Source organism: Chrysemys picta, chromosome 2, assembly GCF_011386835.1.
Source record: "Chrysemys picta bellii isolate R12L10 chromosome 2, ASM1138683v2, whole genome shotgun sequence".
NCBI lineage: Eukaryota > Metazoa > Chordata > Testudines > Emydidae > Chrysemys > Chrysemys picta.
The window spans coordinates 95,530,015-95,556,158 of NC_088792.1; the positions used below are offsets into that span (position 1 = coordinate 95,530,015).

General features: G+C 44.4%; 2 protein-coding genes across 5 annotated transcripts in view; both read right to left on the minus strand.

Annotated features, from left to right (window-relative positions):
• Positions 1-26,144, minus strand: part of LOC101935615 (amphiphysin) — a 193,254-nt gene that overhangs the window by 76,829 nt on the left and 90,281 nt on the right. For all 4 annotated transcript variants that reach the window (XM_065583804.1, XM_065583806.1, XM_065583805.1 and 1 more), the window contains exon 3: positions 7,961-8,015. In XM_065583804.1, coding sequence (XP_065439876.1) covers positions 7,961-8,015 — 55 coding nt within the window. The remainder of the gene's footprint in view (positions 1-7,960; positions 8,016-26,144) is intronic.
• On the minus strand, positions 22,230-24,497 carry LOC135981411 (uncharacterized). Its single transcript, XM_065583802.1, has 2 exons — positions 23,794-24,497; positions 22,230-22,799 (listed from the first exon to the last, which is right to left on the minus strand). Exons 1-2 carry the CDS (start codon positions 24,368-24,370, stop codon positions 22,324-22,326), a joined length of 1,053 nt encoding a protein of 350 aa, XP_065439874.1. The 5' UTR covers positions 24,371-24,497; the 3' UTR covers positions 22,230-22,323.

Below are 26,144 nucleotides of genomic sequence, written 5' to 3' on the forward strand. Positions count from 1 at the left end.
TGGGAGCTTGGGAGGATTGAGGCACAGGTTTCAGGGTTTAGGGTAGCTGCATTGCAGTCCCATGTCCCAAGAAGGGATCAGACAAAGGGTCTGAGCCTGGAAATGTGCCTAACAAACCCAAAGCTAGAAACAGTGACTATAATTCTGTTCAAACCCAGTTGGCTTGAAAGCACATGGGACTCAGTGTAGGAGTCCACTCGCAACAGACTGGTGGTCTTACAGAGGGGTACTGTGCCAGGTTGTAACAATGAGATTCTTATACCCTCCTTTGAACCAATGGCCATTACTGGTGAGAAGATAGTAGACTAGCTAGACCATTTTAATCACTCTGTAATATACAAAATGTCTGATTTCTTCTCACTTACATTGATGTAAGTAAGAAGTAACTCCACTGAAGTGAGCACAGGTAACATCAGTCTAAATCTGTGAGAGGAGCAGTCAGACCAGTTGATCTGGGTTTGATTAAGTAGATGGGAGTGTTGCCATTAATTTTAATAATGGATGAAATCCTGGCTCTATCTGCAGAAGTGAACTGACCCTTCCTGAGATAACCTTAAGGGTCAGGCCAACATTATAATTACATGCAAACTTTATTTAAACTTTTATATAAAACCTGCTGAAATGAGCTGAATTCCAACAACAACAAAACGGAATGCTTGAAAAAAATCCAGCTTTTTAATTACAAAAAAATTGCCAGCCAAAATCTTTGTTTGCTACTGCACATCTGCTCTGCCTTGGAAATATCTCTAGTGTAAGCTTTAGAATTAACCCTTAATTGACTGAATTTCAGAATAGCAGTGAAATTTCGATCTTCCCTGGAAAGAAATACAGACGTTACCCCCTAAATCGGGAATAGTCTGAAACTCCTGTTAGAATACTCCAAGGAAGGTATTTTGTGATCTGCTCAGTGACCCTCCCACTCATTGCCCACTCTTTGACACACAGGACATTAAAAGTAAAATGATAAAGTACTTTTCGGTTTACAAAAATGATTTTCTATGTAAAAAATAAAAAAATAAAAAAGATTTTTCTTTTCTGGCCTCTGCATGGAAGCTTACGGGAAGGAGGGGCACAAGGGTCAAGCACAATGGGAGCTTTTGCATTCAATCTTGCACCATTAAATCCATGGGTGTCTCGCCACTATATGAGCAGGCTGGGACCAAGGAATGCTGGAGCATCTCAGGGCTAACAGAGGTTTGTGTGGAAGAGGGTAGGAGACCAAGGAAGGGGAGAGAGCAGGACCAAGCCTCATCCCACCCCCGTGGCAGGCCAGTGGAGCTGGCTGAATGCAGAGTGGCACTTTCACTGCACTCACTTTAAAGATAGTACATTGTCTGTGTGCTTCCCCAGAGCAATAGGAGACACTGTGTGCAAGGCTTCACAATGCTCCGACTGGGCTTAGTGCACCACTCCCAGTGTAGGACTGTTATTTAATGCCACAATCTAGCCCAGAGTGTTCAAATTGATGGTAAGGGCTTAAGGAAGATTTCCCTCCCTCTGCTGGAATTCACTCTCCTCTCTAGATATGGCTACCCGATCCTTGCTAGAAATGATGCATCACTGGACCTTAAAGGTATTACTGATTTTTTTTAATGTGATTTAGAATGTACCAGACAAAATGGAGAGGATTTTCAAATATTTTAGTAGAGCTCTATATCAAATCCTCTTTCTACTGCCACAAATTAATTCAGCCAGTAAAAAAAGAAACAAAGCAGCATTGTTGCTTTTAGGAATACTGTGTTCTGACCATTCACTCAATAAAAATGCACACATCCTTACTCACACTTTGATCCACTCTGAAACATCATTCTTCTGCTCTTGTGCCCTTGAGCACACTGCGTACTACACCCACAACATATGTTCCTGCAGTACACACGCCAACAAAGCCCTTTGCTTTATATTTAGCTGCTGTTTACATTCAACTCAGACACAGATATGATACTGTACAAACAAAAATCAGTGCTGGGTATAAGATCATCTCTATGGACAGATACTTTCTTTTAGACATTATATTTTATATAAAAACAATTAAAAAGCACATAAAACAGTATATGTATAAATAGATGTACAAGAGGAAATAGCAAATAAAAACAACAACAAATACCAATAACAAAATTCAACATTCATTATTTGTAAAACCTGAAAAAAACAAAAGGAAAACCAACCAACCAACCAACCCCCCTGAACATGTAGATATCACGCAGGGCATCAATTTTTAAAATGACTAAATAGATAAATAAATAAGTGAGAACATAACCTACGAGTATCGTGGATTAATACACACACAACTGCAAAACTGACCAGACGGACTCATATTTTTTCCAAGCGAGTCATTTTTTTTCCATTAATGCAGTAGTAGAAAGGACAAATATTGTTTAAATGTTGCAGATCCTAGTGATACTTCTGTTTAAAAAAAATGTAAAGACTCTTTATCATGCTTGGCCTGTATCAAAAATACACTAGAAAAGTGCAAACATAATATTTTATCAATGCCCAATAATCTGTTCTTTCCCCATATTGCTGTAGACCCCGTAGACCAAATTCAGATATAACCTAAGATAATGGGAGTTGTACCTAGTTGCACCGCAGGGCTAAATTTGGCCTCGTAACTATGATTCTTGCCTCCTGACTATTGATTTTATGCTATATTTATTACTATATTCTTCATGTGTGTATGTATATATGTACAATGATCTACAGCCAGGCTTTCAGCGTGTGGCTTCCCATTTGTATGTGTTCACACAACTGTCTTAGCATGAACTCACAATGTCCAGGAATTATTGATTTGTATTCACATTCAATGTTTGTCATATACTGATAACTCTTATGTGTTATTCAATACTGAAATTAAGAGGATTAGTGACATTCCTAGGCTGTGTGCTGTCTCTTTCCCTCAACTGCTGTCACTGAGAAAGATAAATTACTTTTAAAAAGCCATTTAAGTTCTGAGGAATGGTAAAATAATTTGTACCAATGATGAGCAGTTCGCAATTCATATTTAATATCAATTGTTTGAATTAGTATTGCTTGTTCTTGGTAATTGGATCACTTACTATTTAATCACTAGAAATGATGGAATAATTGAGTTACTTGGTAAAATCTGTGCAAAATAATCCAGCTATTGAGGGTTGTATCTTTCCCCTGAGAGCCTCGCATGGATGAAATCTACTCCCTCTTTCCATGCAGAAGAGCCACCTTCCCTGGATCTTGCAAGGGCTCTTAGCAAGATTAGGGATCCACACATGCAGAAGGACAAGCCTGAAGGCAGCAGGCCAGGCATGGGAGGGAACCAGTCTGTCCCTACCTACTCTAGGAGTAAATTGCTTTAAACATTATAAAGCGTGAAGAAGTGGAGATCTTCCAAGATGTGATGCTCCCACTGATGGGTGTTTCCAGGGGCAGCAGGGTATCGGAGTCCATAATGGCACAGCATCCATGAAACCAGGCTGCCAGGGAGCCCAAAGCCAGCAGAGAGCCATGGATAGGGTTCAGAGGAACAAGGTTGCTTTGTGGTGGGCCCTGAACTCCAGTTGCTCCCTTGTGATCTACACATTCTGGGGCTGACCTCCTTGTTCCAAATGGAGAGCCCTGTTCAGTCTATGAGAAACTTCTGTACATGTGGCTTGAGCTAAGCAATCTGGCCTGCCTCCTAGTATTTCATTACTCGAGTGGGAAGGGGTCTTTTCCAAGTGAGGTTTTCAGAGGAATTAACAGAGTTCTTTAGTAAATCTTATCCAAAAGACAAATTCTAAGAAATGAAATGGCTAACTTTAAGTAATTTATGCCGATGTGTGATAGGAGCTAATCTGTCAGCCACAGAATGTGAGAGCTTTCCTACAGCTCTTCTGAAGATCAGCTGTCATTTCTATGTCATATCAAATGATCAAAGAAAGACAGGGCTTGACCCCGTCACTTTGCATCCACAAATAACTGCAGGTAAACGTCTACATGCCTTTGTGTACCTTGCAAATAACTTAGAGGTGCAAAAAGGGAGGTTGATTTAGGATTTATTTAAAATTCAGGACCATTAAACGCAACCTTGATTAGAGCCAACCACAACTCTCTGTGGCTTTTGAAGAGCTCAGAGATAAAAATCTCAGAGAGCCCTGAAGGCACCTGATACTAGAGAGGTTTGAGGGAAGGAAGGACCCCAGATGAAAACTATAGTAATCAGGGAAATTTTATCCACTCCCTTAATCCTCTACTCTATGACAGTACTAATATAGGTTGAATAGATGCAGCGAAATGTAGCCACAATGATACAGAAATGCAGGTGAGGTGTAGCATTCTCTTATTAGCATCTCATAAAATCAAATATTCTACACTTATTTAACACAATTACCTTATTCCTTCCAATGATCACCAGAAAAGAGCAAGAGCCATAGAGGGACAAGAAGGGCCTGGATAGGCTAAAGCCAAGAGATTTAGGAAGCACCACAGAGCTCAGGGAGGAGCATGAATGCTGTAGAAACTCTTTTCTTTTAGGAATGTGCATTATTAAAATTCAGAAATGATCTTTTTCTTTACATTAAAATGAATGAACAAAAATGGTCAAAGAAGGGTCATTTGACTACACATTGTTTGAAGCATGCATGATCTACTATGGCTTTTCCACATTTAACTTCTAGAATCCTGTGATTCTAATGTCATGGAGTAAAATTAAGTTCATACCATGGCAGCTTTCTGCCAAATAAGAGAGAAAATCCTTTTAATTAGAGATTAAATGTTTCAGTTTGTCCACTTCCTCAGACTCAGATGCTGTTCTGCTGTACTTATATCTCTGAAAATAGCTACCAGTGTAATCTGTTCTGATAAGGGTATCAGCCGTCTCATCAAAAATGTATCCATAATTAAAGAGCAGCAATTGATGCAGGCTCTGTAATTCTGCTCAGAATTTCAAACTTCTGTTTCTGCCTACCACATCAACTAACAGTATTTCCTGACTATAGAAACACAACATCTAAATATGACTAATTATTAATTATTATTTATTGCTATTACTGTAGTACCTAGGAACCTCAGTCATGAACCAAAATCCCATTGTGCTAGGCACTGTGAAAACACAGAACAAAAAGACAGTCCCTTCTCCAAATATACCAAGTCACTGTATACATTCTCTCTGTTAATATGGTTAGAAAGTGCTGACTCTCATCTCCTATGTATAAGTCCCCAATTGTTTGCTGTTGCTATTATTTATTTGTTGAACTCCAACAATGTGCTCAGCACAGTAAAATACACAAAATGAAGACAGTCCCTGCCTTGAAGAACTAACAATTCAAGAACTGTTGCCATACTGTTCAGTAAGTGCAATTGTGATAAAGTAGCAGAATTTCCATATGCCTCAAATGTCAGTGTTACAAGATAATATTATCATTTTACAGTGGAGGCACTGACCAGTTCAAGAACTATACACTGATCTGTTATTTGCTTTGCAGTGAACACTCTCAACTCATACTTGTGTGGGCTGGAATGTTGCAGTTTCAACTAATGCAAATTTTGGCATTAGGTTGAAGAATGTTCAGCAGTTTCCTCATCACTGATATGACTGGACAATCTTCTGCTGCTTTTTCTAGGAGCTCATCTAAACCTTTCGGCACAGCTACAAGCATAGGGCAACATAGACCTCTACAGCCCTTGGAGGAGTACCAGGGCACAGGTGTCTCTCTGAAGTACAATTCCTATGGCACTCCCCGTTCTCTGCGGATGGGGGAGCGTACTGCATCGGGGGGAGGGGATTACTCCTGACTGACTACACCTTGTACTCAGTTGCTCGCTTTTGGGTGAGCAGTCCCTGTTCCCCACCCAGAACAAGCTCCACATATAGCTCAGTGGTTTGAGCTTTGGCCTGCTAAACCCAGGGCTGAGAGTTCAATCCTTGAGGAGGCCATTTAGGGATCTGGGGCAAAAATCGGTCTGGGGATGGGTCCTGCTTTGAGCAGGGGGTTGGACTAGATGACCTCCTGAGATCCCTTCCAACCCTGATATTCTATGAAGTGCTGTATGGCCGCACAAGGGGAGAAGGGATTATTGCCCTGTGTGGCCATGCAGAACGCAGGCACAATTTAGCACAGTGTAAATATGGGGTGTTGTTACCTTTATGAAATAATATGTTTATTGTTTGCATAATCTTAGTATAGTACATTTACAGCAATTCCTCATTACATATTCAATATCACTGTCCCTTGTGTTTTTAACAAAAGCTGCTATATGTCTGCCTTGGCAAAAAAGATCATTTTGTGCTAAATATGATTCCCAACAAGGATGCCATTTGACACTAGTTGCGATTATGTTACTTTTCTTGAGATGATCACTGGGAAGGTACTGAGCCACCAAACTTATTTCATTCATCATATTAGTAATAAACTGAGTTCAAGAGATTTTCAAATGTAGACAACAAGCAACGTTACGAGAAACGATCAAAGAGATCAGCATTACTGATAAAGCGAATCAAGAACTTTCACATAAAGTAAAAGTAAATTCGGTGCAAAGGGTAGTCTTCGTTAAATAATGAAGTAAATAAAGGATGTTAAGGGGCAAAACATTAAAAAATAATTAGAGATGAAGAGGAGGATTGTTGTCACCAGCACAGAAATCCAAGCACCGTGAAAATAATCATCCTACATTGAGGAAAGATGATCTGGCTAACAAGCAGCCACATCATAATTTCTTTCACTAAATATATGGCTGGTAATGCTAGGGGTCTGAGTAATGGTGATAAAATACTAGCACCAGGCATTGCCAAAAAAAAAATAAAGGAATTCATATTCCTTCCAACTAAAATAGCTTGTTCTGATCTAGATACCAAGGAATGTCACATGCCTGTTATATGAATTTTTTGTACAGTGCCTTGCACAATTATACAAACAATAAATGGTAAACAACAACTTGAGCCATTCTGTTTACGCCCGTATTGTGATTCTCATCAACAAGAATTTCCTAGAATATCCATGTCCTCTGAAACTTTGTTATGACTTGCGGTAACTGCAACAAGAAATCCTTTGGGCACTGTAGCTAGCTGGTCCATGTTAGAGCATCTTGGGGATGGGGCTGGATAAAGAATCAGGAAAATATTATCATCACTCTAACGGCCTCCTTCTTTTGCTATCCCCAGAGAATCAGGCCCCAAATACCTTCAAAGGTTTTATAGAAGAGGCAATTACAAAAGAGAAACCTCTCTGCAGGGAGTAACTGTGTTCAGTGGGTTGGATTTACATGTCCACTAGGATTTAAACAACTCTGCTTTATCCCCGAAGTTTGGCTGATGTGCAGTGAACTTCTGTGGAGAGCATAGAAAACAACTCAGGTCTGGGTTTGATCCCAAAAGAAGAAATTATTTTTTCTTTGGTAGATGAAAGGTAATATATTATGGACCTGACAGTCAGAAAGGTGTGATAAACTTCAATGCAAAGACTTAGAGCCTGAGTCAGACTGATCAGGAGTGACAGGAAGTGATCCACTGAGCAGAAAGGTCTTTGGGCATTATGGCTGAAAAGGTCAAGTGCAGTGGTAGCATGTTCACCAGTGGCTTCTATTGGGGCATAATATTTTCTGGACACTATCATTTGTGAAGGTGAATAACAGAATGCAAGCTCTGGTTTTTGCTTGTTCTGCGTGCTCAAATGGGAGTTTGTGCACATGAAATACAACACTTGTCTGCATAAAGAATAGCACGGAAAAATGTGTATGCAAGGCTGCACGCATGTAATGAGGGGTCACACATTTTGAAATTCAGAGCTTAGACCACAGTGCCTATGCAAGATACCAAATCAGAAATGAGGCACCATGATGAGAAAAAATGATCTCTCTCACTTGACCTTGTCTGTTGGTCAAGCCACACAACTACACTCTGATTCCCCATTGTGTATTTAAAATTATTTCAAAACAGCCGATTTGTTTGGGCATCTTTTTACAAAAACTATTAAAAAAATAAATACAAATATTAAGCCTGTTAAAAAGTTACCTTTGATGGCAGCTAAATATCCTCGTAGCTCTCTCTGGAGCCTGGAACCTTCTGCCTGAAAAAAAGAAAGACATGAAAATAGAGGTTGTATATCTAGAATGTAGCTGAGCAACAACAAAGTACCTCCAGAATGGGCATTTTCCACTAGTGTCTCATGTGCTTTAACATACATCCATATAACAGTCATTTAAAATAACTGAAAGTGCCTCTACAGCTTAATTAGCAATAAAAACCAATTTCAGAAAATATCCATCAGATCATGCCACATTATGACTCATTCTAAACATTACATACACCTTCTTTGTGCGTGTGTGTACATGTACAAACACAGATACACACATGCAGATGTTGGCTCGTATAAATCTTATGCACCACTTAAACTATCATTTGATGTTTTAGTTGGAGCACAGTCCTTGTGCTGGCCCTCCACACAGAGAAGAATTCCAATTAGCAAGAGAGTCATGTATTTCAAAGCCAAGGCCTGATTGACATGTATGATATCCTATCTTTTCCCTAACAATGATGAACATGTAATTAATTAAAATCCAGAATCCCCACCTGCTATAGAAGTCAATGGAACTGCGCCAATTTATACAGTTGCAGATCTGGCCCCAACTGTAAAGCTAATAATAGTTTGGCAAAGGGATTTCAAAAATAATTTAGAAGTTTTTTATTGGTGTCAAAGCTCCTTCCCCACTCTGAACTTTAGGGTATAGATGTGGGGGCCTGCATGAAAACTTCTAAGCTTAACTACCAGCTTAGATCTGGTCCACTGCCACCACTCCCAATGTGCTAATTCCCTTCCCTGGGATGCCTTGAGAGACTCTTCACCAATTCTCTAGTGAATACAGATCCAAACCCCTTGGATCTTAAAACAAGGAGAAATTAACCATCCCCCCTCCTCTCTCCCACCAACTCCTGGTGGATCAAGATCCAACCCCCTTGGATCTAAAAACAAGGAAAATCAATCAGGTTCTTAAAAAGAAGGCTTTTAATTAAAGAAAAGGGTAAAAATCATCTCTGTAAAATCAGGATGGAAAATAACTTTACAGGGTAATCAAACTTAAAGAGCCCAGAGGAATCCCCTCTAGCCTTAGGTTCAAAGTTACAGCAAATGGAAGTAAACACCCTAGTAAAAGGTACATTTACAAGTTGAGAAAACAAAGATAAAACTAACACGCCTTGCCTGGCTGTTTACTTACAAGTTTGAAATATGAGAGACTTGTTCAGAAAGATTTGGAGAGCATGGCTTGATGTCTGGTCCCTCTTAGTCCCAAGAGCGAACAACCACCAAAGCAAAGAGCACAAACAAAAGCCTTCCCTCCCTCCCCCCAAGATTTGAAAGTATCTTGTCTCCTTATTGGTCCTTTGGGTCAGGTGTCAGCCAGGTTACCTGAGCTTCTTAACCCTTTACAGGGAAAAGGATTTTGGAGTCTCTGGCCAGGAGGGATTTTATAGTATTGTACACAGGAGGGCTGTTACCCTTCCCTTTATAGTTATGACAATTGGCTATTATAAAAAATAAAGTCATTTTACCCTTTAAATTATTTCTAAAGGTCTTCTCAATCCTTATTGCACTATTAGCAATTTTTCAGAAAATTGCTGCCATAATGGCACTAAATAACCGCTGAAATGTTACTGTAAACTTAATATCGTTCCAAAAGGATAAAGCAATCTTAAGAAAAATACTTTGGCAATAAAATCCTACAGTCTGCTCTGAAATCTTAACTGTTTCCTTTGTAAGTACATCAAAGGGATCTTTCTTCATCTATTATCAATATCCTTTGAGAATCCCAAAGATCATATGTAAGAATACTGATTGGTGTACTTTAGCTGTGATTGTAACACAGTTCATGCTTCACACTTTAGAGGAGTATTTACAAAAAAGAAAATCTGTCATATTTTAGTGCCCTTAAGCATACTTTAGATCCAAAAAGCTGTTCTTTAGGATACTTTTCATATTCTGCAGAATTAGGAAAATCTTAGATGTATATTACTGCCTAATATCCTTTAAATAGTTCTTTTGAAGCTATTGTTTAAGAATATTAGCTTGTTGTCATATTTTCTCATGTATGTCCGAGCTCTGCCTAACTGAAGCATCAGTTGTGTGTTCTGAGCTTTAATCGTGTTTTTAATATGAAAGTTAGGCACCTCTCTTGGGAGCTATCTGAACGTTCTAGGGGGTGGGAGTGGATCTCAGCTGGTGTACACTGAAGTCAGTGGAGCTATGACACATCACACCCGTTGAGGACCTGCCCTTAGGTGCCTAAAGTGCTCAGGTAAGGGGCGCATAAATGGCTGGGATAGGTATCTCTTGTGATTTTGCCAGATTAGATAAATACACAATTTAAATGGTTTAATACAAATTATCCTCACTGAAAAAGGTAATACACCCAGGAGTATTACATTGATTTATGTCCTTTTGAAATGAATGTACTGTTGGAGTGCGAGCTATGTAGATTAAAGTTGTTTGTTTTCTGCAGAACTGGGCACTATGGGTGGCTGCAAAAGCACAATTTTCCATGCTGCCTGTAGACTGAAACTGGTGGGGAAGTTGTCATCACAGTATCAAGGAGGAGGAGGAGTTCTGGGCCACACTACTTACCCAAGCCAGGGAGAGGAGGGGATTTTGTTCTCTGCTTTTAGCAGAGAAAGAGGAGCTGTGCGCTCTCTCTGATTTCACCCCACCACCAAGTCTCAACCAGTTCTGGAAGGACGACCTGTCTGGTGAGAGGATAATTCAGTTCCCATTCATGGTTTCCTTGCTGAGACAGTTAGCATGGGTTCTAGTCCAATTGTAATGGTGGGATTTTGGATGTAGACACACGTCTACTATGAACTAGATTAAATCCACCATCTCGTATCGCAAACAGACGGTTAGATTGTAAAGACTTTCGGTCATTCATTAACTTGATGGATTTGACTCGGTGACTGGACGGTTCCATAGCCTGTTACCAATCCTCTGAGCTATCCAGGTCCCATTTTAAGTACGTCTATGTACTGTTCAGAGGTAAACTACAGAATTGTATATGATGTGCTACCACAGTTGTAGAATAACAAGCATGCAACAAAAGATGCGGTAGTGACACAAGTTATTCAGGAAATAGTTTCCAATTCCAATTCCAGATACTATTTTAGGGTAACATCACAAAAACTATGTAATATTTTATGGCCAATCAGTAAATGTCATGAGTTGCCAGTGACCACTAGACATACAGACATATGAAAAAAGGTCATATTTGATCATATCGACTGTTAGCATTATCCTTCTGTATGAACAGTCAAAACTTAAAATGTGCAGCTCCCTCAATCTGCACTATTTTAGGACTCAAGTCACTGACGTATCTAAGCAACACAGAACTCCACCCGCAAATATTCTATGAGACACAGCCAGTTCCAACTTTCATTAACATCAATAGCAAAAGGCCCACAGATTTCAATGACAGGAGAATTAGGCCTTACTAGACAAAAAGGCAAATTTGCTTCAGAAATTCTCTGCCCTGTCAATTTTACAACGTAGCTATCGGTGAAGATATTTGATCAGCTAACAAACTGTTTTTTCACATAGTGAAATCAATACACTCCTCTCTTGTCCCCACTATCCTGAAAGGATCCTGCACCCTTTGTCCTGTGGGCAATAAGAACAAAGAGAAATGCTTTGGCATATTGTTTTTCAATTTTGACCACATCTCATATTTTTCCCCTCTGTTCTTTGAATGCTCCCATAGTCTTGTCTTACAATTTTAAAGGGTTTTCTTTTCTATTCTTCCAGGTTATGCTTATGGTGCTAGAAGCCATGGAACACTGCAACACCTCACATCAGACATGAAACAGACATTTAAACCATGCATTTAAGGATGAAGTCTAGTGAAAGAAAAATACAACTATGGTGAAAGAAAAAAAACCCACTAAATCTTACTGCTGTAATGAATGTGCTATGATGGATATATGCAGAGGATTCCCCTTCCTTTCTGGGCCATCACACTAAAGCATTTGCTAGCTCTGAAATCATTGTTGCATGAATTTGCATTAAGACAATCAGTCTATCAACTTAGTTAATTGAGATGTAGCTTCCTGAAGGAAAATAACTGGCATGTACCAGTCTGCTGCTGTACTCATCTGTAAAGAGTGCACCTAAAAGAGATTTTAAAATCAAATCATGTCCTATTTATTCGCAAACACTGATGCCTATTTTATCATCATTGTATACAATAAAAACATGACAGCAAACAGAATAATAGTTTTATAATACAGAAAAACAGAAAAAAAAACCTCAAAAAGGATAGCAGAATCCTCACAATCCAGCTATTTGATGTCAATGAGAACGTTACCATTAGGTTAATCAGAGTAGCAGCCGTGTTAGTCTGTATCCACAAAAAGAAGAGCAGGAGTACTTGTGGCACCTTAGAGACTAACAGATTTATTAGAGCATAAGCTTTCGTGGACTACAGCCCACTTCTTCGGATGCATATAGAATGGAACATATATTGAGGAGATATATATACACACATACAGAGAGCATAAACAGGTGGGAGTTGTCTTACCAACTCTGAGAGGCCAATTAATTAAGAGAAAAAAACTTTTGAATTGATAATCAAGCTAGCCTAGTACAGACAGTTTGATAAGAAGTGTGAGAATACTTACAAGGGGAGATAGATTCAATGTTTGTAATGGCTCAGCCATTCCCAGTCCTTATTCAAACCGGAGTTGATTGTGTCTAGTTTGCATATCAATTCTTGCTCAGCAGTCTCTCGTTGGAGTCTGTTTTTGAAGTTTTTCTGTTGTAATATAGCCACCCGCAGGTCTGTCACTGAATGACCAGACAGGTTAAAGTGTTCTCCCACTGGTTTTTGAGTATTTTGATTCCTGATGTCAGATTTGTGTCCATTAATTCTTTTGCGTAGAGACTGTCCGGTTTGGCCAATGTACATGGCAGAGGGGCATTGCTGGCACATGATGGCATATATCACATTGGTAGATGTGCAGGTGAACGAGCCCCTGATGGTATGGCTGATGTGATTAGGTCCTATGATGATGTCACTTGAATAGATATGTGGACAGAGTTGGCATCGGGGTTTGTTACAAGGATAGGTTCCTGGGTTAGTGGTTTTGTTCAGTGATGTATGTATGTAGAGGATGATCCTTTACTCTCACAGATCTTGGGAGACAGACCTGTCCTCGCTTACAGACAACCCCCCAACCTAAAGCAAATACTCACCAGCAACCATACATGCTCTAATAAATCTGTTAGTCTCTAAGGTGCCACAAGTACTCCTGCTCTTCTTGTTACCATTAGGGTCCACATTGTCAAAATCGATACCATTAGGCCACACATTGTCAAAGTTAACATATATGTTCACAATAATCTCATAGGCAAATCTCATTAGATTGCACATACTAGTGATATGGGATGCTCCACATCCAAAATAATATCATTTGACCTATCCCTTACTAAAAAATAACACAAAACTCTACTGTGATGTCCAAAAGAGGAGGTTACTCACCCTGTGCAGTAACTGACGTTCTTCGAGATGAGTGTCCCTGTGGGTGCTCCACTCCAGGTGTTGGTGCGTCCCTGCGCCTTCACTTGGAGATTCTTCGTAGCAGTACTCGTACTGGCCACGCATGCGCAGAGGCTGCCCCCCCCCCTCCCCCCTCCCCGCAGTGAGTCTAGGATAATAGTATGCATGCGTGGCCAATCTCCTCAGTTCCTTCTCTACAACGCAGGCTACCCCAACTCCGAAGTAGAGGGGAGGAGGGTGGGTAGTGGAGCACCCACAGGGACACTCATCTCGAAGAACGTCAGTTACTGCACAGGGTGAGTAACCTCATCTTCGAGAGAGAGATGTCCCTGTGGGTGCTCCACTCCAGGTGACTTAAAAGCCATGTATCTTAAGGAGGTAGGGACTTCGGATCTGACAGGAACGCTGTTGATAGTACAGCCCTGCCCAAACGTATATCAGATAGAGGGCCTTGAGTAAGGGCATAGTGTTTAACAAATGTGTGCTCAGAGGACCAGGTGGCTGCTTTACAGATATCAGCCAGGGGAACTTTGCATAAGAATGCTACAGAGGCAGCCATAGATCTAGTGGAGTGTGTTCTGATGCCATCTGGAGGTATAACTTTCTTCATCTGATAGAACAACCGGATGCACTGAGAAATCCAGTTCGAAAGTCTCTGGGTAGAGATAGGCGTACCTTTAGAACGCTCCGCGATGGAGACAAAAAGTCTGGAAGAATTTCTAAAAGGTTTGGTTCTATCCAAATAGAAGGACAAGGTCCTGCATACGTCTAGTGTATGCACTGAGGCTTCGAACGAGTTCGCATGTGGTTTCGGGAAAAAGGTTGGTAAGTGTATCGGCTCATTAATGTGGAATGACGAGTGTACCTTAGAAAGAAAATTGGGGTGTAACCTGAGGGTAACCTTGTCTTTGAAAAATAGCGTATATGGTGGGTCTGCCATAAGAGCTGCTATTTCTCCTGCCCGTCTGGCGGAGGTAATTGCCACTAAAAATGCTGTTTTCATCGAAAGGTGTAAAAGTGAGCACGTGGCTAGGGGTTCAAATGGTTGTTGAGTTAGGCAAGATAGAACTACATGAAGGTCCCACGGAGTGGTGGGTGGTTTTATGTCTGGGTATAGGGTTTGGAGTCCCTTGAGGAAGCGCTTGGTGATAGGATGAGCAAATACAGAAGTATCATCAATTTTGTCATGAAAAGTTGTAATAGCAGCTAAATGGACCCTGATGGAACTGGAAGAGAGGCCGGATTGCTTAAGGTCCAATAGGTAGTCAAGTATGAGCGGAAGAGATGCTGACATAGGACTAAGTTGTTTAGTTGAACACCAGTGTGTGAATCGTTTCCACTTACATATATAGGTGGTGTGAGTAGATTGTGTTCTGCTATGTAGGAGCACTCTTTGAACTTGTTCAGAGCAATCTAGTTCGTTTTGGGAGAACCATGTAGGAACCATGCTTTGAGGTGCAGCATGGATAGGTTGGGGTGGAGAAAACAGCCATGTTGTTGTGATAGGAGGTTCGGAATGAGAGGCAAGGGGATTGGTGGTCGAATCGACATTTTGGTGAGAAACGGAAACTAGGGCTGTCTGGGCCATGATGGGGCAATTAGGATCACCTTGGCCCCATCTGTTCGTATTTTTATCAGGACCCTGTTCAGAACTGATATCGGGGGAAACGCATAGAGTAAGTTTTGGTGCCACGGGATCATGAATGCGTCTCCCAGGGAATGTTTGCCTAGCCCTGCTCTGGAGCAAAAATTGGGACATTTCTTGTTTTTTGCAGTTGCAAAGAGGTCTATTGCTGGGTAGCCCCAAATGCGGAATATGTTGTGAATGGTGTGCTCGTTTAATTCCCATTCGTGATCCCACGGGAAACGTCTGCTTAGTTCGTCCGCTGTGGTATTCATCACTCCGGGAAGATAGGCCGCTGATACCCGGATGTTGTTCGCAATGCACCAGTTCCAGAGTTTCATAGCCTCTGTGCACAGAGACTGGGATCGAGCTCCCCCCTGCCTGTTCACGTAGAACATGCATGCAATATTGTCTGTCATTATGCGTATGTGTTGGTTCTTGATCAGTGGCAGGAATTGACAGCACACATTGCGAATGGCTCAAAGTTCTAGGACATTTATATGGAGGGAGGTCTTGGTTGAAGAGCAAAGCCCCTGGGCTGTGTGGTGAGACATGTGTGCACCCCATCCTGTCAGAGATGCATCGGTCGTCAGTATGAGGGATGGAGTCTGCTGAAGAAAGGGGACTCCAGAGCAGAGGTTGGAGTGAATTGTCCACCACTGTAGAGAATCTTTGATTCGGACAGGTATGGAAAGAGTCTTGTTTAGAGGGTGCACATTCGGTCTGTACACCGTGGCCAACCACGCTTGGAAGCACCTCATGTATAGACGTGCATTTTGGACGACGGAGGTGCACGAGGCCATGTGACCTAGTATTTGTAGGCAGTCCCGGACAGTCACCTGGGGACTGTTGCGAATCCTTGTGGCCAGTTGACTTATAGAATTGAAGCGGGCTGGTGGGAGAGATGCCAACCCCGTCCGAGGGTCAAGGTATGCCCCTATGAACTCCAGATGTTGGGTGGGGTATAATGTGGATTTGTTTTTGTTTACTTGCAGGCCTAAAGATAGGAAACAATCGATGGTAAGTCGTATGGATCGGAGAGCTTCGTTGAACGTTGAAGCTTTGAGGAGGCAATTGTCTAGGTAAGGAAATATTACGACCCCTTGTTTTCTGAGATAGGCTGTAACTACGGCTAGGATCTTGGAAAAACATGGGGGGCCGTGGACAGTCCGAAAGGGAGAACCCTGTATTGGAAATGTGTGGAGCCGAGAATAAAGTGTAGGAATCGTCTGTGGGATGGGTGTATAGTCACATGAAAATAGGCGTCCTGTAGGTCGAGGGCTGAAAACCAGTCGCCCTGCTCCAGCGCTGGGATTATAGTAGTGAGAGTGACCATCTTGAACTTTTGCTTTTTGACAAATTTGTTGAGCCGCCTGAGGTCGAGGATTGGTCGCCATCCCCCATTTTTCTTCTCTGTTAAGAAATAATGGGAGTAAAAACCCTTCCATCTGTGTCGTTCTGGCACAGTTTCTACTGCTCCCAGTTGAAGGAGATGCTGCACTTCTTGGAAGAGTAGTTGCTCGTGAGAAGGGTCCCTGAAGAGGGACGGGAAGGGTGGGTGGGTGGGAGGGAGGGAGAGGAAGGGGATGGCATATCCAATTGTAACTACCTCTATGACCCATTTGTTGGATATAATTTTCTGCCATTGATGAGAAAATGGTCATAGGAGGTGTCCAAAGATAGGTGTGCCGGCTGAAGTGGGAATGCTGTTTTCTAAACCCTCGACCAATGCTTCAAATCTGCCTATTAGTTGGAGGGGGTTGCAGCGCCCCTGTAGAGTTAGGATGACAACGCTGGAATCTTGGTCTTTGGCATTGTTGTTGCTGTTGTTGTTCCTGTGGTCTATTGGAGTGTTGTGTAAATGCGGAGTAGCGTGGGCGGTGATAAGGTTGATATCTATATTGTCGTCTTCTGGTCGCAGGTGGCTGGAGGCCTAGGGACCGGAGGGTTGCTCTTGCGTCCTTCATCGAATGAAGCATGTCGTTTGTGGTGGAGGCAAAAAGTTTTTCCCCGTCGAAGGGAAGATCTTCAATGGTGCTCTGGACCTCTAGAGGGAAGAAGAAGGAAGAGAGCCATGAACCCCGTTGCATGACCACTGCTGTGGCGGTCGACCTTGCTGCAGTGTTAGCTACATCGAGGGCCGCTTGGAGAGCGGTGCGTGATATGGTTTGTCCCTTGGAAACCAGAGCTGTGAATTGTTGTTTCTTCTGCTCTGGGATGTGATCAATAAAATCCATGAATTTATTATAGTTTTTGTGGTCATATTTTGCAAGGACTGCGGTATAATTAGCTATGCGAAATTGTAGCGTCGAGGATTCATATACTTTATGGCCGAAGAGGTCCAGGCGTTTACTGTCCTTGTTGGCTGGGGTGGAGCGGGCGTACTGTTGATTGGCCCTCTGGTTTGCTGCATCCACTACCAATGAGTTTGGCGCCGGATGGGTAAAAAGGAATTCAGAGCCCTTTGAAGGAATGAAGTACTTCCTGTCCGCTTGTTTACAGGTAGGTAGGCTAGTGGCTGGATTCTGCCAGATGGATTTAGCGGGTTCTAAAAGGGCTATGTTGATTGGTAATGCCACTCTAGAGGAAGAAGAGGCTGCAGAATGTCTGTTAGTTCATGCTGTTGTTCAGTGACTTCCTCTAAGTTAATTTTCAAGTCACCGGCAGCTCTTTTAAAAAGGTCTTGGAATTTTGCATAGTCATCCGACGGTGTTGGAGGAAGGGGAAGTAAGGCTTCCTCAGGCGTTACGTCGGGCTCTGCTGGAATAGGAGCAGGACTCAGTTGCTCCTGGGAGTGTGAGGGTGCTGCCTGGTATCTTATGTCACTGGCAGGTCCGTCACGTGGCGGTGCTAAACTGGTGTTGCGCCAGGTCGAAGTGACGTAGCGCACGTGTTCTCAGGGGTACGATGTCCATGGTGCCCAACATTGCCATGGTGGTGGGTAGGGCATAGGTGGTGCCATCCAAGGGTTCACTCCCCATGGGGCAGGATCCTGAGAACAGGCTGAGGTAGTTTTTTTGTAACCTCTGTTGATTGGGGTCTGGGAGTCTTGATAAGGGGAAAAAACTGCTTGTGGATCAGTTTCCTCCTCACTGGAGGAAGGTTGTTCTGATCCTGAGTCAAGCATTGGAGAAAATTGGCATTTATCAGGGGAGACTGCAGAATAGGTGACACCAAGAGATCTGCTGTTTGAATAAATTGAAAAGGTGAGGCTCCTGCGTGAGGTGAAAACTGTGGAGGAGGAGGTTGCCGTGAGGGAACATTCCTCTGAGCAGGGGTTTTGCCTTTGATCTCCCTGTCAGCCTGTGCCACGGTTGCCGGTGCCATGGTAGGTGCCGGGGGGGGGCAATATCAGCCCGCAGAGGGTCAGGCAGGACTGGAAATGTCGGCACCGCGTCCGTCTCGGTGCCGAACGGTGCCATAAACAAGGCAGGCAACTGAAAGCCTGAAGTCTCGGCACCGGAGCTTCGCGCCGCCGCCGCCGCCTGAGGCGGCTTTCGTGCCTGAGGAGCCCGGCTCTTCAAAAGTGCTGAGGCGAGGAAACACAGGCAGGGAAACTGTTGACCTGCCTGAGGAACTTTTGTGCCTCACCAACTCCTTTGTTGGAGAGGGCTGCCCCTTTTTTGTAGCTTTCTTCAGTTTTTTTGAAGCAGGGGGGCTGTGGCGGGCAGTAGAGCTGGAGTCGGCGCCTGGGTCTGAAACTGACCCGAAAGACTTCTGCAGGAGGAGCAGTTTCAGTTTAAGCTCCCTGTCCTTCCGTGCCCTGGAACTGAGTTTGGTACAGTGGGCACATTTTGGGGGAATGTGTGTTTCCCCCAGGCATTTTATACAATGAGAGTGGCCATCAGAGAGCGGGATAGCGTCCTTACACTTAGAACAGTGCTTAAAGCCTGTGGAGCCAGGCATGGTAGAAGCAGCTGTGGCTGAGAGAAAAAAAATTTTTTTTTTAAACAGATAAAAGAACTAATGAGCTACACTAACAAGAACTGACAACAAACTAACTACTAGAACAGGTAATTGTAACAAAGTGAAGGATTTCCTAACGAGTCTGCTGAGCTCTGTCTCAGGCCGGGGACGGTAGAGAAGGAACTGAGGAGATTGGCCACGCATGCGCACTATTATCCTAGACTCACTGCGGGGGGGGGGGGCAGCCTCTGCACATGCGTGGCCAGTACAAGTACTGCTACGAAAAATCTCCCAGTGAAGGCGCAGGGACGCACCAACACCTGGAGTGGAGTACCCACAGGGACATCTCTCGAGGAAGAACAGTAACTTACAATGGTGTTTTGGACAATTACTGTATAAAAATCTTTGGTTTTATGGTCACACATCACCCTCTTCTTCTCTTTTATTCACCAACCCTGGTGTCCTATTTTATAAGCAGCAATATCCTGTGGTCAACAAAGGCATGAGCACCTCAGGGCAGGGGTCAAGCACAGACAAAATGTTGAGGGAAGCCAGGAAAATCCTTGACTGTTAAGGATCCCCTAACCCTCCATAGCCATGGGGCTCCAGGGTCCCTTACACCAGTAATGCACAATTTAATGAAAAATATAAATATGGTACAGTAGGTAGGCATATTTTGAATCACAGATTAAAACACTAAGGGCCAAATTCAGTCACATGAGGGACAAAATTGGTGTAAGACTCTAGAAACTTTTCTAGATGTGGAGGAAGAAAATTAGAAGTGGAGCTGCAACTGGAAGGTTCTGCCATCAGACACATTAGAAATGCCTTCCCCTCCCCACACACACACCCATTTAGAATGTGAATGCCACCCCTTCGTGAATTTAGGAAAATTCCTTAGGCCTTGTCTACACTACGAGAGTAGTTCGATTTTACTTGCATCGAATTTTTGTAATCGATATTGCAAAGTCGAACGTGTGTGTCCACACTAAGGACAGTAATTCGACTTTGTGCGTCCACACTAACGGTGATAGCGTCGACATTCGAAGCGGTGCACTGTGGTCAGCTATCCCACAGTTCCCGCAGTCCCCTCTGCCCATTGGAATTCTGGGTGTAGCCGGCAATGCCTTCTGGGTAACAAAATGAGTCGAGGGTGCTTTTGGGAAACTGTCGTCATCCGTCCATCACTCCCGCCCTCCCTCCCTGAAAGCGCCGGCGGGAAAACAGTTCGCGCGCTTTTCCAGTCATTGACAGCGCGGACGCCACTGTACTCCGAGCATGGAGCCCGCTGCGACCATCGCTGCAGTTGTGGCCGCTCTCAACGTCTCGCAGCTTATCATAAAGGTTTCCCTGAGGCAGATGCAGAAAAGTCAGGCAAGGAGGCTACGGCACCGCGGTGATGTCCTGAAGTCTGAGAGTAGCACAGACCTGTCAGAAAGCAGGCGACCCAGCGCCGAGGACATCACAGTGGCAATGGGTCATGTTGATGCCGTGGAACGGCGATTCTGGGCACGGGAGACAAGCACTGAGTGGTGGGACCGCATAGTGCTGCAGGTCTGGGATGAATCCCAGTGGCTGCGAAACTTTCGCATGCGGAAGGGAACTTTCCTGGAACTTTGTGAGTTGCTGTCCCCTGCCCTGAAGCGCAGTGACACCCGGTTGCGAGCTGCACTGAGTGTACAGAAGCGAGTGGCCATAGCCCTGTGGAAGCTTGCAACGCCAGACAGCTACCGGTCAGTCGCGAACCAGTTTGGGGTGGGCAAATCTACCGTGGGGGTTGTTGTGATGCAAGTAGCGAAGGCAATCGTTGATGTACTGCTGCCAAAGGTAGTGACCCTGGGAAATGTGGAGGCGATCATAGATGGCTTCGCAGCGATGGGATTCCCAAACTGCGGTGGGGCCATAGATGGAACTCACATCCCTATCCTGGCACCGGACCACCAGGCCACCCAGTACATTAACCGAAAGGGATACTTTTCCATGGTGCTGCAAGCACTGGTGGACCACAGGGGACGTTTTACCAACATCTACGTGGGATGGCCGGGCAAGGTTCATGACGCTCGTGTTTTCAGGAACTCTGGTCTGTTTAGACGGCTGCAACAAGGTATTTACTTCCCGGACCACAAAATAACTGTTGGGGATGTGGAGATGCCTATAGTCATCCTCGGGGACCCAGCCTACCCGCTAATGCCCTGGCTCATGAAGCCCTATACTGGCGCCCTGGACACTGAAAAAGAACTCTTCAACTACCGGCTGAGCAAGTGCAGAATGGTGGTGGAGTGTGCTTTTGGCCGTCTCAAGGGGAGATGGAGAAGCTTACTGACTCGCTGTGATCTCAGCGAAACCAATATCCCCATTGTTATAGCAGCTTGCTGTGTGCTCCACAATCTCTGTGAGAGCAAGGGGGAGACCTTTATGGCGGGGTGGGAGGTTGAGGAAAATAGCCTGGCTGGTGATTACTCACAGCCAGACAGCCGGGCGATTAGAAGAGACCAGCGGGAAGCGCTGTGCATCCGGGAGGCTTTGAAAGCAAAGTTCCTGAGTGAGCAGGGTAACCTGTGATTTTATAGTTTGTGTACTGAGAAGCTAAACCTGCCCCCGTTTCTTTACCCAGGTAATGTTGACTATCCTATCCAGTTACATACCCCCTTCACCCCCCCTCCAACACACGTGTCGAAATAAAAATAGTTCTACTTTGTTAAAGCACACCGTTTTCTTTAATACTGTTTTAGCGGGAATTTTTTAAAACTGGGACGCAGACTGTGGTGCGGGGCGGGTCTAGTGTTGTGATGCGAATGCAGCTTCTAAACTCAAGGATTGACAGGCTCCGCTGCGGTGGGATGCTTGTTTCAACGGAGCCTGTCACCCCTCCTGATCGGGACTGTGTGTATGGGAGGTCTATTTGACTTTGTGGCAGGGGGAGGACGGTTACAGATCCCATGCTGTGTGGCTCTGTGATCCTGTCTAAGGACCGGCGCTTAAGATCTGTAACTGCCCTCCCCCGCCACAAAGTCACAGAGCAACCCACCCCCCCCAACATTACATCAAAACAACCTCCCAGACTAACCGGGGCAACTAGTCACTGCATCACTGCACTGTGTATATGCCCTGCTGCTGTGCCTGCCCCCGACTATGTACCCTGCCAAAGGAGACTGTCCTGTCCAATTTCCAACCCCCTTTCCCCTCCTCCTCCAAAAGAACATGATTGAAACAGTAGTTAACAGAAACGAATTTTTTATTATCAACTACACATGGCATTGGGAGGTGAAACTTGGACGTGGGCTTGTGTCAGGCGGGAAGGAAAGAACTTTTCAAATTTTGGGAAATGAGAGCCTTCTGCTACTAGAGCTCTCTGCAGGGGTGGAGTGAGAGTTAGCAGGGACTCTGCCGCCTCTCCTTCTTTGCACTTTGGGTGAGGTGGGTATGGGACTTGGTGGCGGGGGAGGGCGGTTAGAGATGGACTGCAGCGGGGCTCTGTCCTCCTGCCTCCGTTCCTGCAGAACATCCACAAGGCGCCGGAGCGTGTCCGTTTGCTCCCTCAGTAGTCCAAGCAGCGTTTGAGTCGCCTGCTGGTCTTCCTGCCGCCACCTCTCCTCCCGATCCATGTTGGCTTGGTGCATTCGGGTCAAGTTCTCCCGCCACTGGGTCTGCTGTGCTGCCTGGGCTTGGGAAGAGGCCATAAGCTCAGAGAACATGTCCTCCCGTGTCCTCTTCTTCCTACGCCTAATCCGCGCTAGCCTCTGGGAGTGTGATTCCAGGCTAGGTTGTGAGACAGTCGCAGACGGGGCTGTGGAAATGGGAAAAAGGGAGTGAATTCCTCTGAAAGATAAATGTAGTTGTGAACAAAGAACATAGTCTTTCTCTGTGAACAAGACCATGCACAGCACCTTTCACATGCGCACTCAGCACAAGGTCGAATTCTCGGCCTTCGCATTCTGTGCCTGGGGTCTTGAACAGCACATTTGAGAAGCGAGGCAGCACAACGGAATTTCTGTTGCAGGCAGACATGGTAAGCCGTACACTTGTGGCAGTTTAAAACTTTTATATTACCACTGGCCTCATTTCACATTTAAATCAATGTCAGTCCCTGCTGCCAGCAATCCGGCAAGCGGGAACTCTGCCCCTGTCCCACCCCCTCGCGGCTGTCCCCGGGAATGATCCCTTTCGGCTGCCCCTCTCCCGCCTCCACCGCGTGGCTGCAAACCAGCGGTGACAGTTCTGTAAAGGAACGGGAAAGCAGTCCCAACACTAACATTCCCCTACCTAATTAAAAGCAGGTCACCATGGCCGACATCACCCTGATGAGGATCTCCGAGAGCGACAAAGAGAGAATGCTCCGGGAAAGCCTCCAAAGACCAGGGCCGTATGCCGCCCTGCTGTGCAGAGCAATGATCCCCGAGTACCTGATAATCTCGTGGCGCGGCAACGTGTCGTACTTCGGAGGACCCAATAAGGCCGCTCTCCCCAAGAACCTCATGCAACGGCTTTCAAGTTACCTCCAGGAGAGCTTCATCGAGATGTCCCAGGAGGATTACTGCTCTATCCCCGCACATATAGACCGCATTTTACTGTAGCTGCAGTAGCAGGGAATACACAGTAGAGCGGCTTGTGCAGGACAATCACTGAAAACAGGACATTGCTAGATTTCTTTTCAAAACTTGCACTGCCCCTTACTAAACCGTTAAGCGCCTAGGGCACACTAATCATGAACAACCCATTCTTTTAATTGTTAATATTCCTGTTTTGTTAAAAATAAATGTTTAGATGTTTACAACACTTACTGGCTGATCCTTCACCAGATTCTGTGTCCGGGGTAATGGCTGGGGACGCTTCGTAGGGGATCTCTGTAAGGGTGATGAAGAGATCCTGGCTGTCGGGGAAATCAGCGTTGTGAGATCTGCCAACTGCCTCGCCCTCCTCATCTCCTTCCTCATCTTCCCCGTCCCCTAACATGTCTGAGGAACCGGCCGTGGACAGTATCCCATCCTCAGAGTCCACGGTCACTGGTGGGGTAGTGGTGGCGGCAGCACCGAGGATGGAATGCAGTGCCTCGTAGAAACGGGATGTCTGGGGATGGGATCCGGAGCATCCGTTTGCCTCTTTGGTCTTCTGGTAGCCTTGTCTCAGCTCCTTGATTTTCACGCGGCACTGCGTTGCATCCCGGCTGTATCCTCTCTCTGCCATGTCTTTAGAGATCTTCTCGTAGATCTTTGCATTCCTTCTTTTGGATCGCAGCTCGGAAAGCACGGACTCATCGCCCCACACAGCGATGAGATCCAAGACTTCACGATCAGTCCATGCTGGGGCTCTCTTTCTATTCCCAGACTGCATGGCCATCACTGCTGGAGAGCTCTGCATCGTTGCCAGTGCTGCTGTGCTCGCCACGATGTCCAGACAGGAAATGAGATTCAAACTGGCCAGACAGGAAAAGGAATTCAAATTCAAATTTTCCCGGGGCTTTTCCTGTGTGGCTGGTCAGAGCATCCGAGCTCGCACTGCTGTCCAGAGCGTCAACAGAGTGGTGCACTGTGGGATAGCTCCCGGAGCTATTAGCGTCGATTTCCATCCACACCTAGCCTAATTCGACATGGCCATGTCGAATTTAGCGCTACTCCCCTCGTCGGGGAGGAGTACAGAAGTCGAATTAAAGAGACCTCTATGTCGAACTAAATAGCATCGCAGTGTGGACGGGTGCAGGGTTAATTCGATTTAACGGCGCTAACTTCGACATAAACGCCTAGTGTAGACCAGGCCTAAGTGTCAGCTTATGAAACTGTTACAAACCATCATTGGTTCACACTTTCTCTGAACAAGAAAGATTGGGACATGATTTTCTTAATCATTTCATTTACAAGACGCAGCTACAATGCAATTTATGTAGCGAGGCTGAAATATCACGTACTTGATATCTGAAAGAAATAAATCACCAGAACTTAATGAGAGTCAAGAGCATTGTCTACCACCTGATTGCCACAGGTGCAGATTACTTGTTAAACTGTGAGGTAGAATTACAAAAGGGTTAATCATTTATGTAACCCTAAGCCTAACAGAATGTTGTCATTTTATAACTAAATATGTCTGGTACAACAGTTCAAATTAAAGCATTTCCTTTATTAGTCGGCTGACATGCTTTATTGAAATATGCAGTTATTAGTCTTAGCAAAAAAAACTAGGCTGTCATCAAGAGTTCTAATTTGCATACATTTTAGATGGGGACTGACATTCTTTAGAGACATCAAAGTATGAATTTAAAGAACTGCTAACACCAGGAAAAGCTTGAAAAATATGAAGGACCAAATCCTACCCATTGGTATGCCCGGTAACTCAATGGGAGGTATATGTGCATATCAAATGGCAAAAATTTACATCAACCCTGTTTTTAATATCATTTTCTATCTCTATCTATCTAGGCTTGTGTATGGTTCCCATCACTGTGGTATCTGACTGCCTCCCCAAATTAGAAAGTGCACTCAACGATATATTCTTCTGTTTTTCTCTTTTTCCACCAGCCAGCAGAGCTTGGGATTCTTTTATTTTTCTTTGGTGATGTTACTCTGAGAAGTCTAGGTTGAAAGAGGTAGGTTTTGAATGATAGAATCAGAGAGTTTAAGGCCAAAAGGGATCACCAGATGATCCAGTATGATCTCCTGTGTATCACAGACCTCCAACACCACCCAGCATCTGCACACTGAACCCATCAACTGAAATTAGAGCATTGGGAGATGAAGCTATTGTGTGCCATAAGCACACCAATGCCCAAGCCCCACAATGGCAGGCAAATGATTAAGCAAGAGATATCCAACTGATCCTGGCAAGCAACCTGCGCCCCAGGCTGGAGACAAAGGAGAAAACCTGGCAAAGTCACTGCCAATCTGACACAGGAGAAAATTCCTTCCTGATCCCACATATGGCAATCAGTTAGACCCTGAGCATGTGATCAAGAACTAGCCAGAGTGCCAACTCACCCTGTCCAGTGTCCCATCTCCAGTTTGGCCATTTCTGATGCTTCAGAGGAAGACAAAAAAAACAACAACCCAAAACAGAACCCACAACAACCCACAACAGAATATTCGGGGGGGGGAGGGGTATAAGATTTTAGAAACGTAAGATATAAACTGGAAGGGACCTTCCA

What these genes read in the sequence shown, in the direction of transcription:
- LOC135981411 (XM_065583802.1), bottom strand. Translation starts at nt 24,370, where the DNA reads ATGCAGAGCTCTCCAGCAGTGATGGCCATGCAGTCTGGGAATAGAAAG. An exon ending in ATCTGGTGAAGGATCAGCCA is followed by an intron (nt 22,800 to 23,793) that starts GTAAGTGTTGTA and finishes CCATTTCCACAG; the next exon opens with CCCCGTCTGCGACTGTCTCA.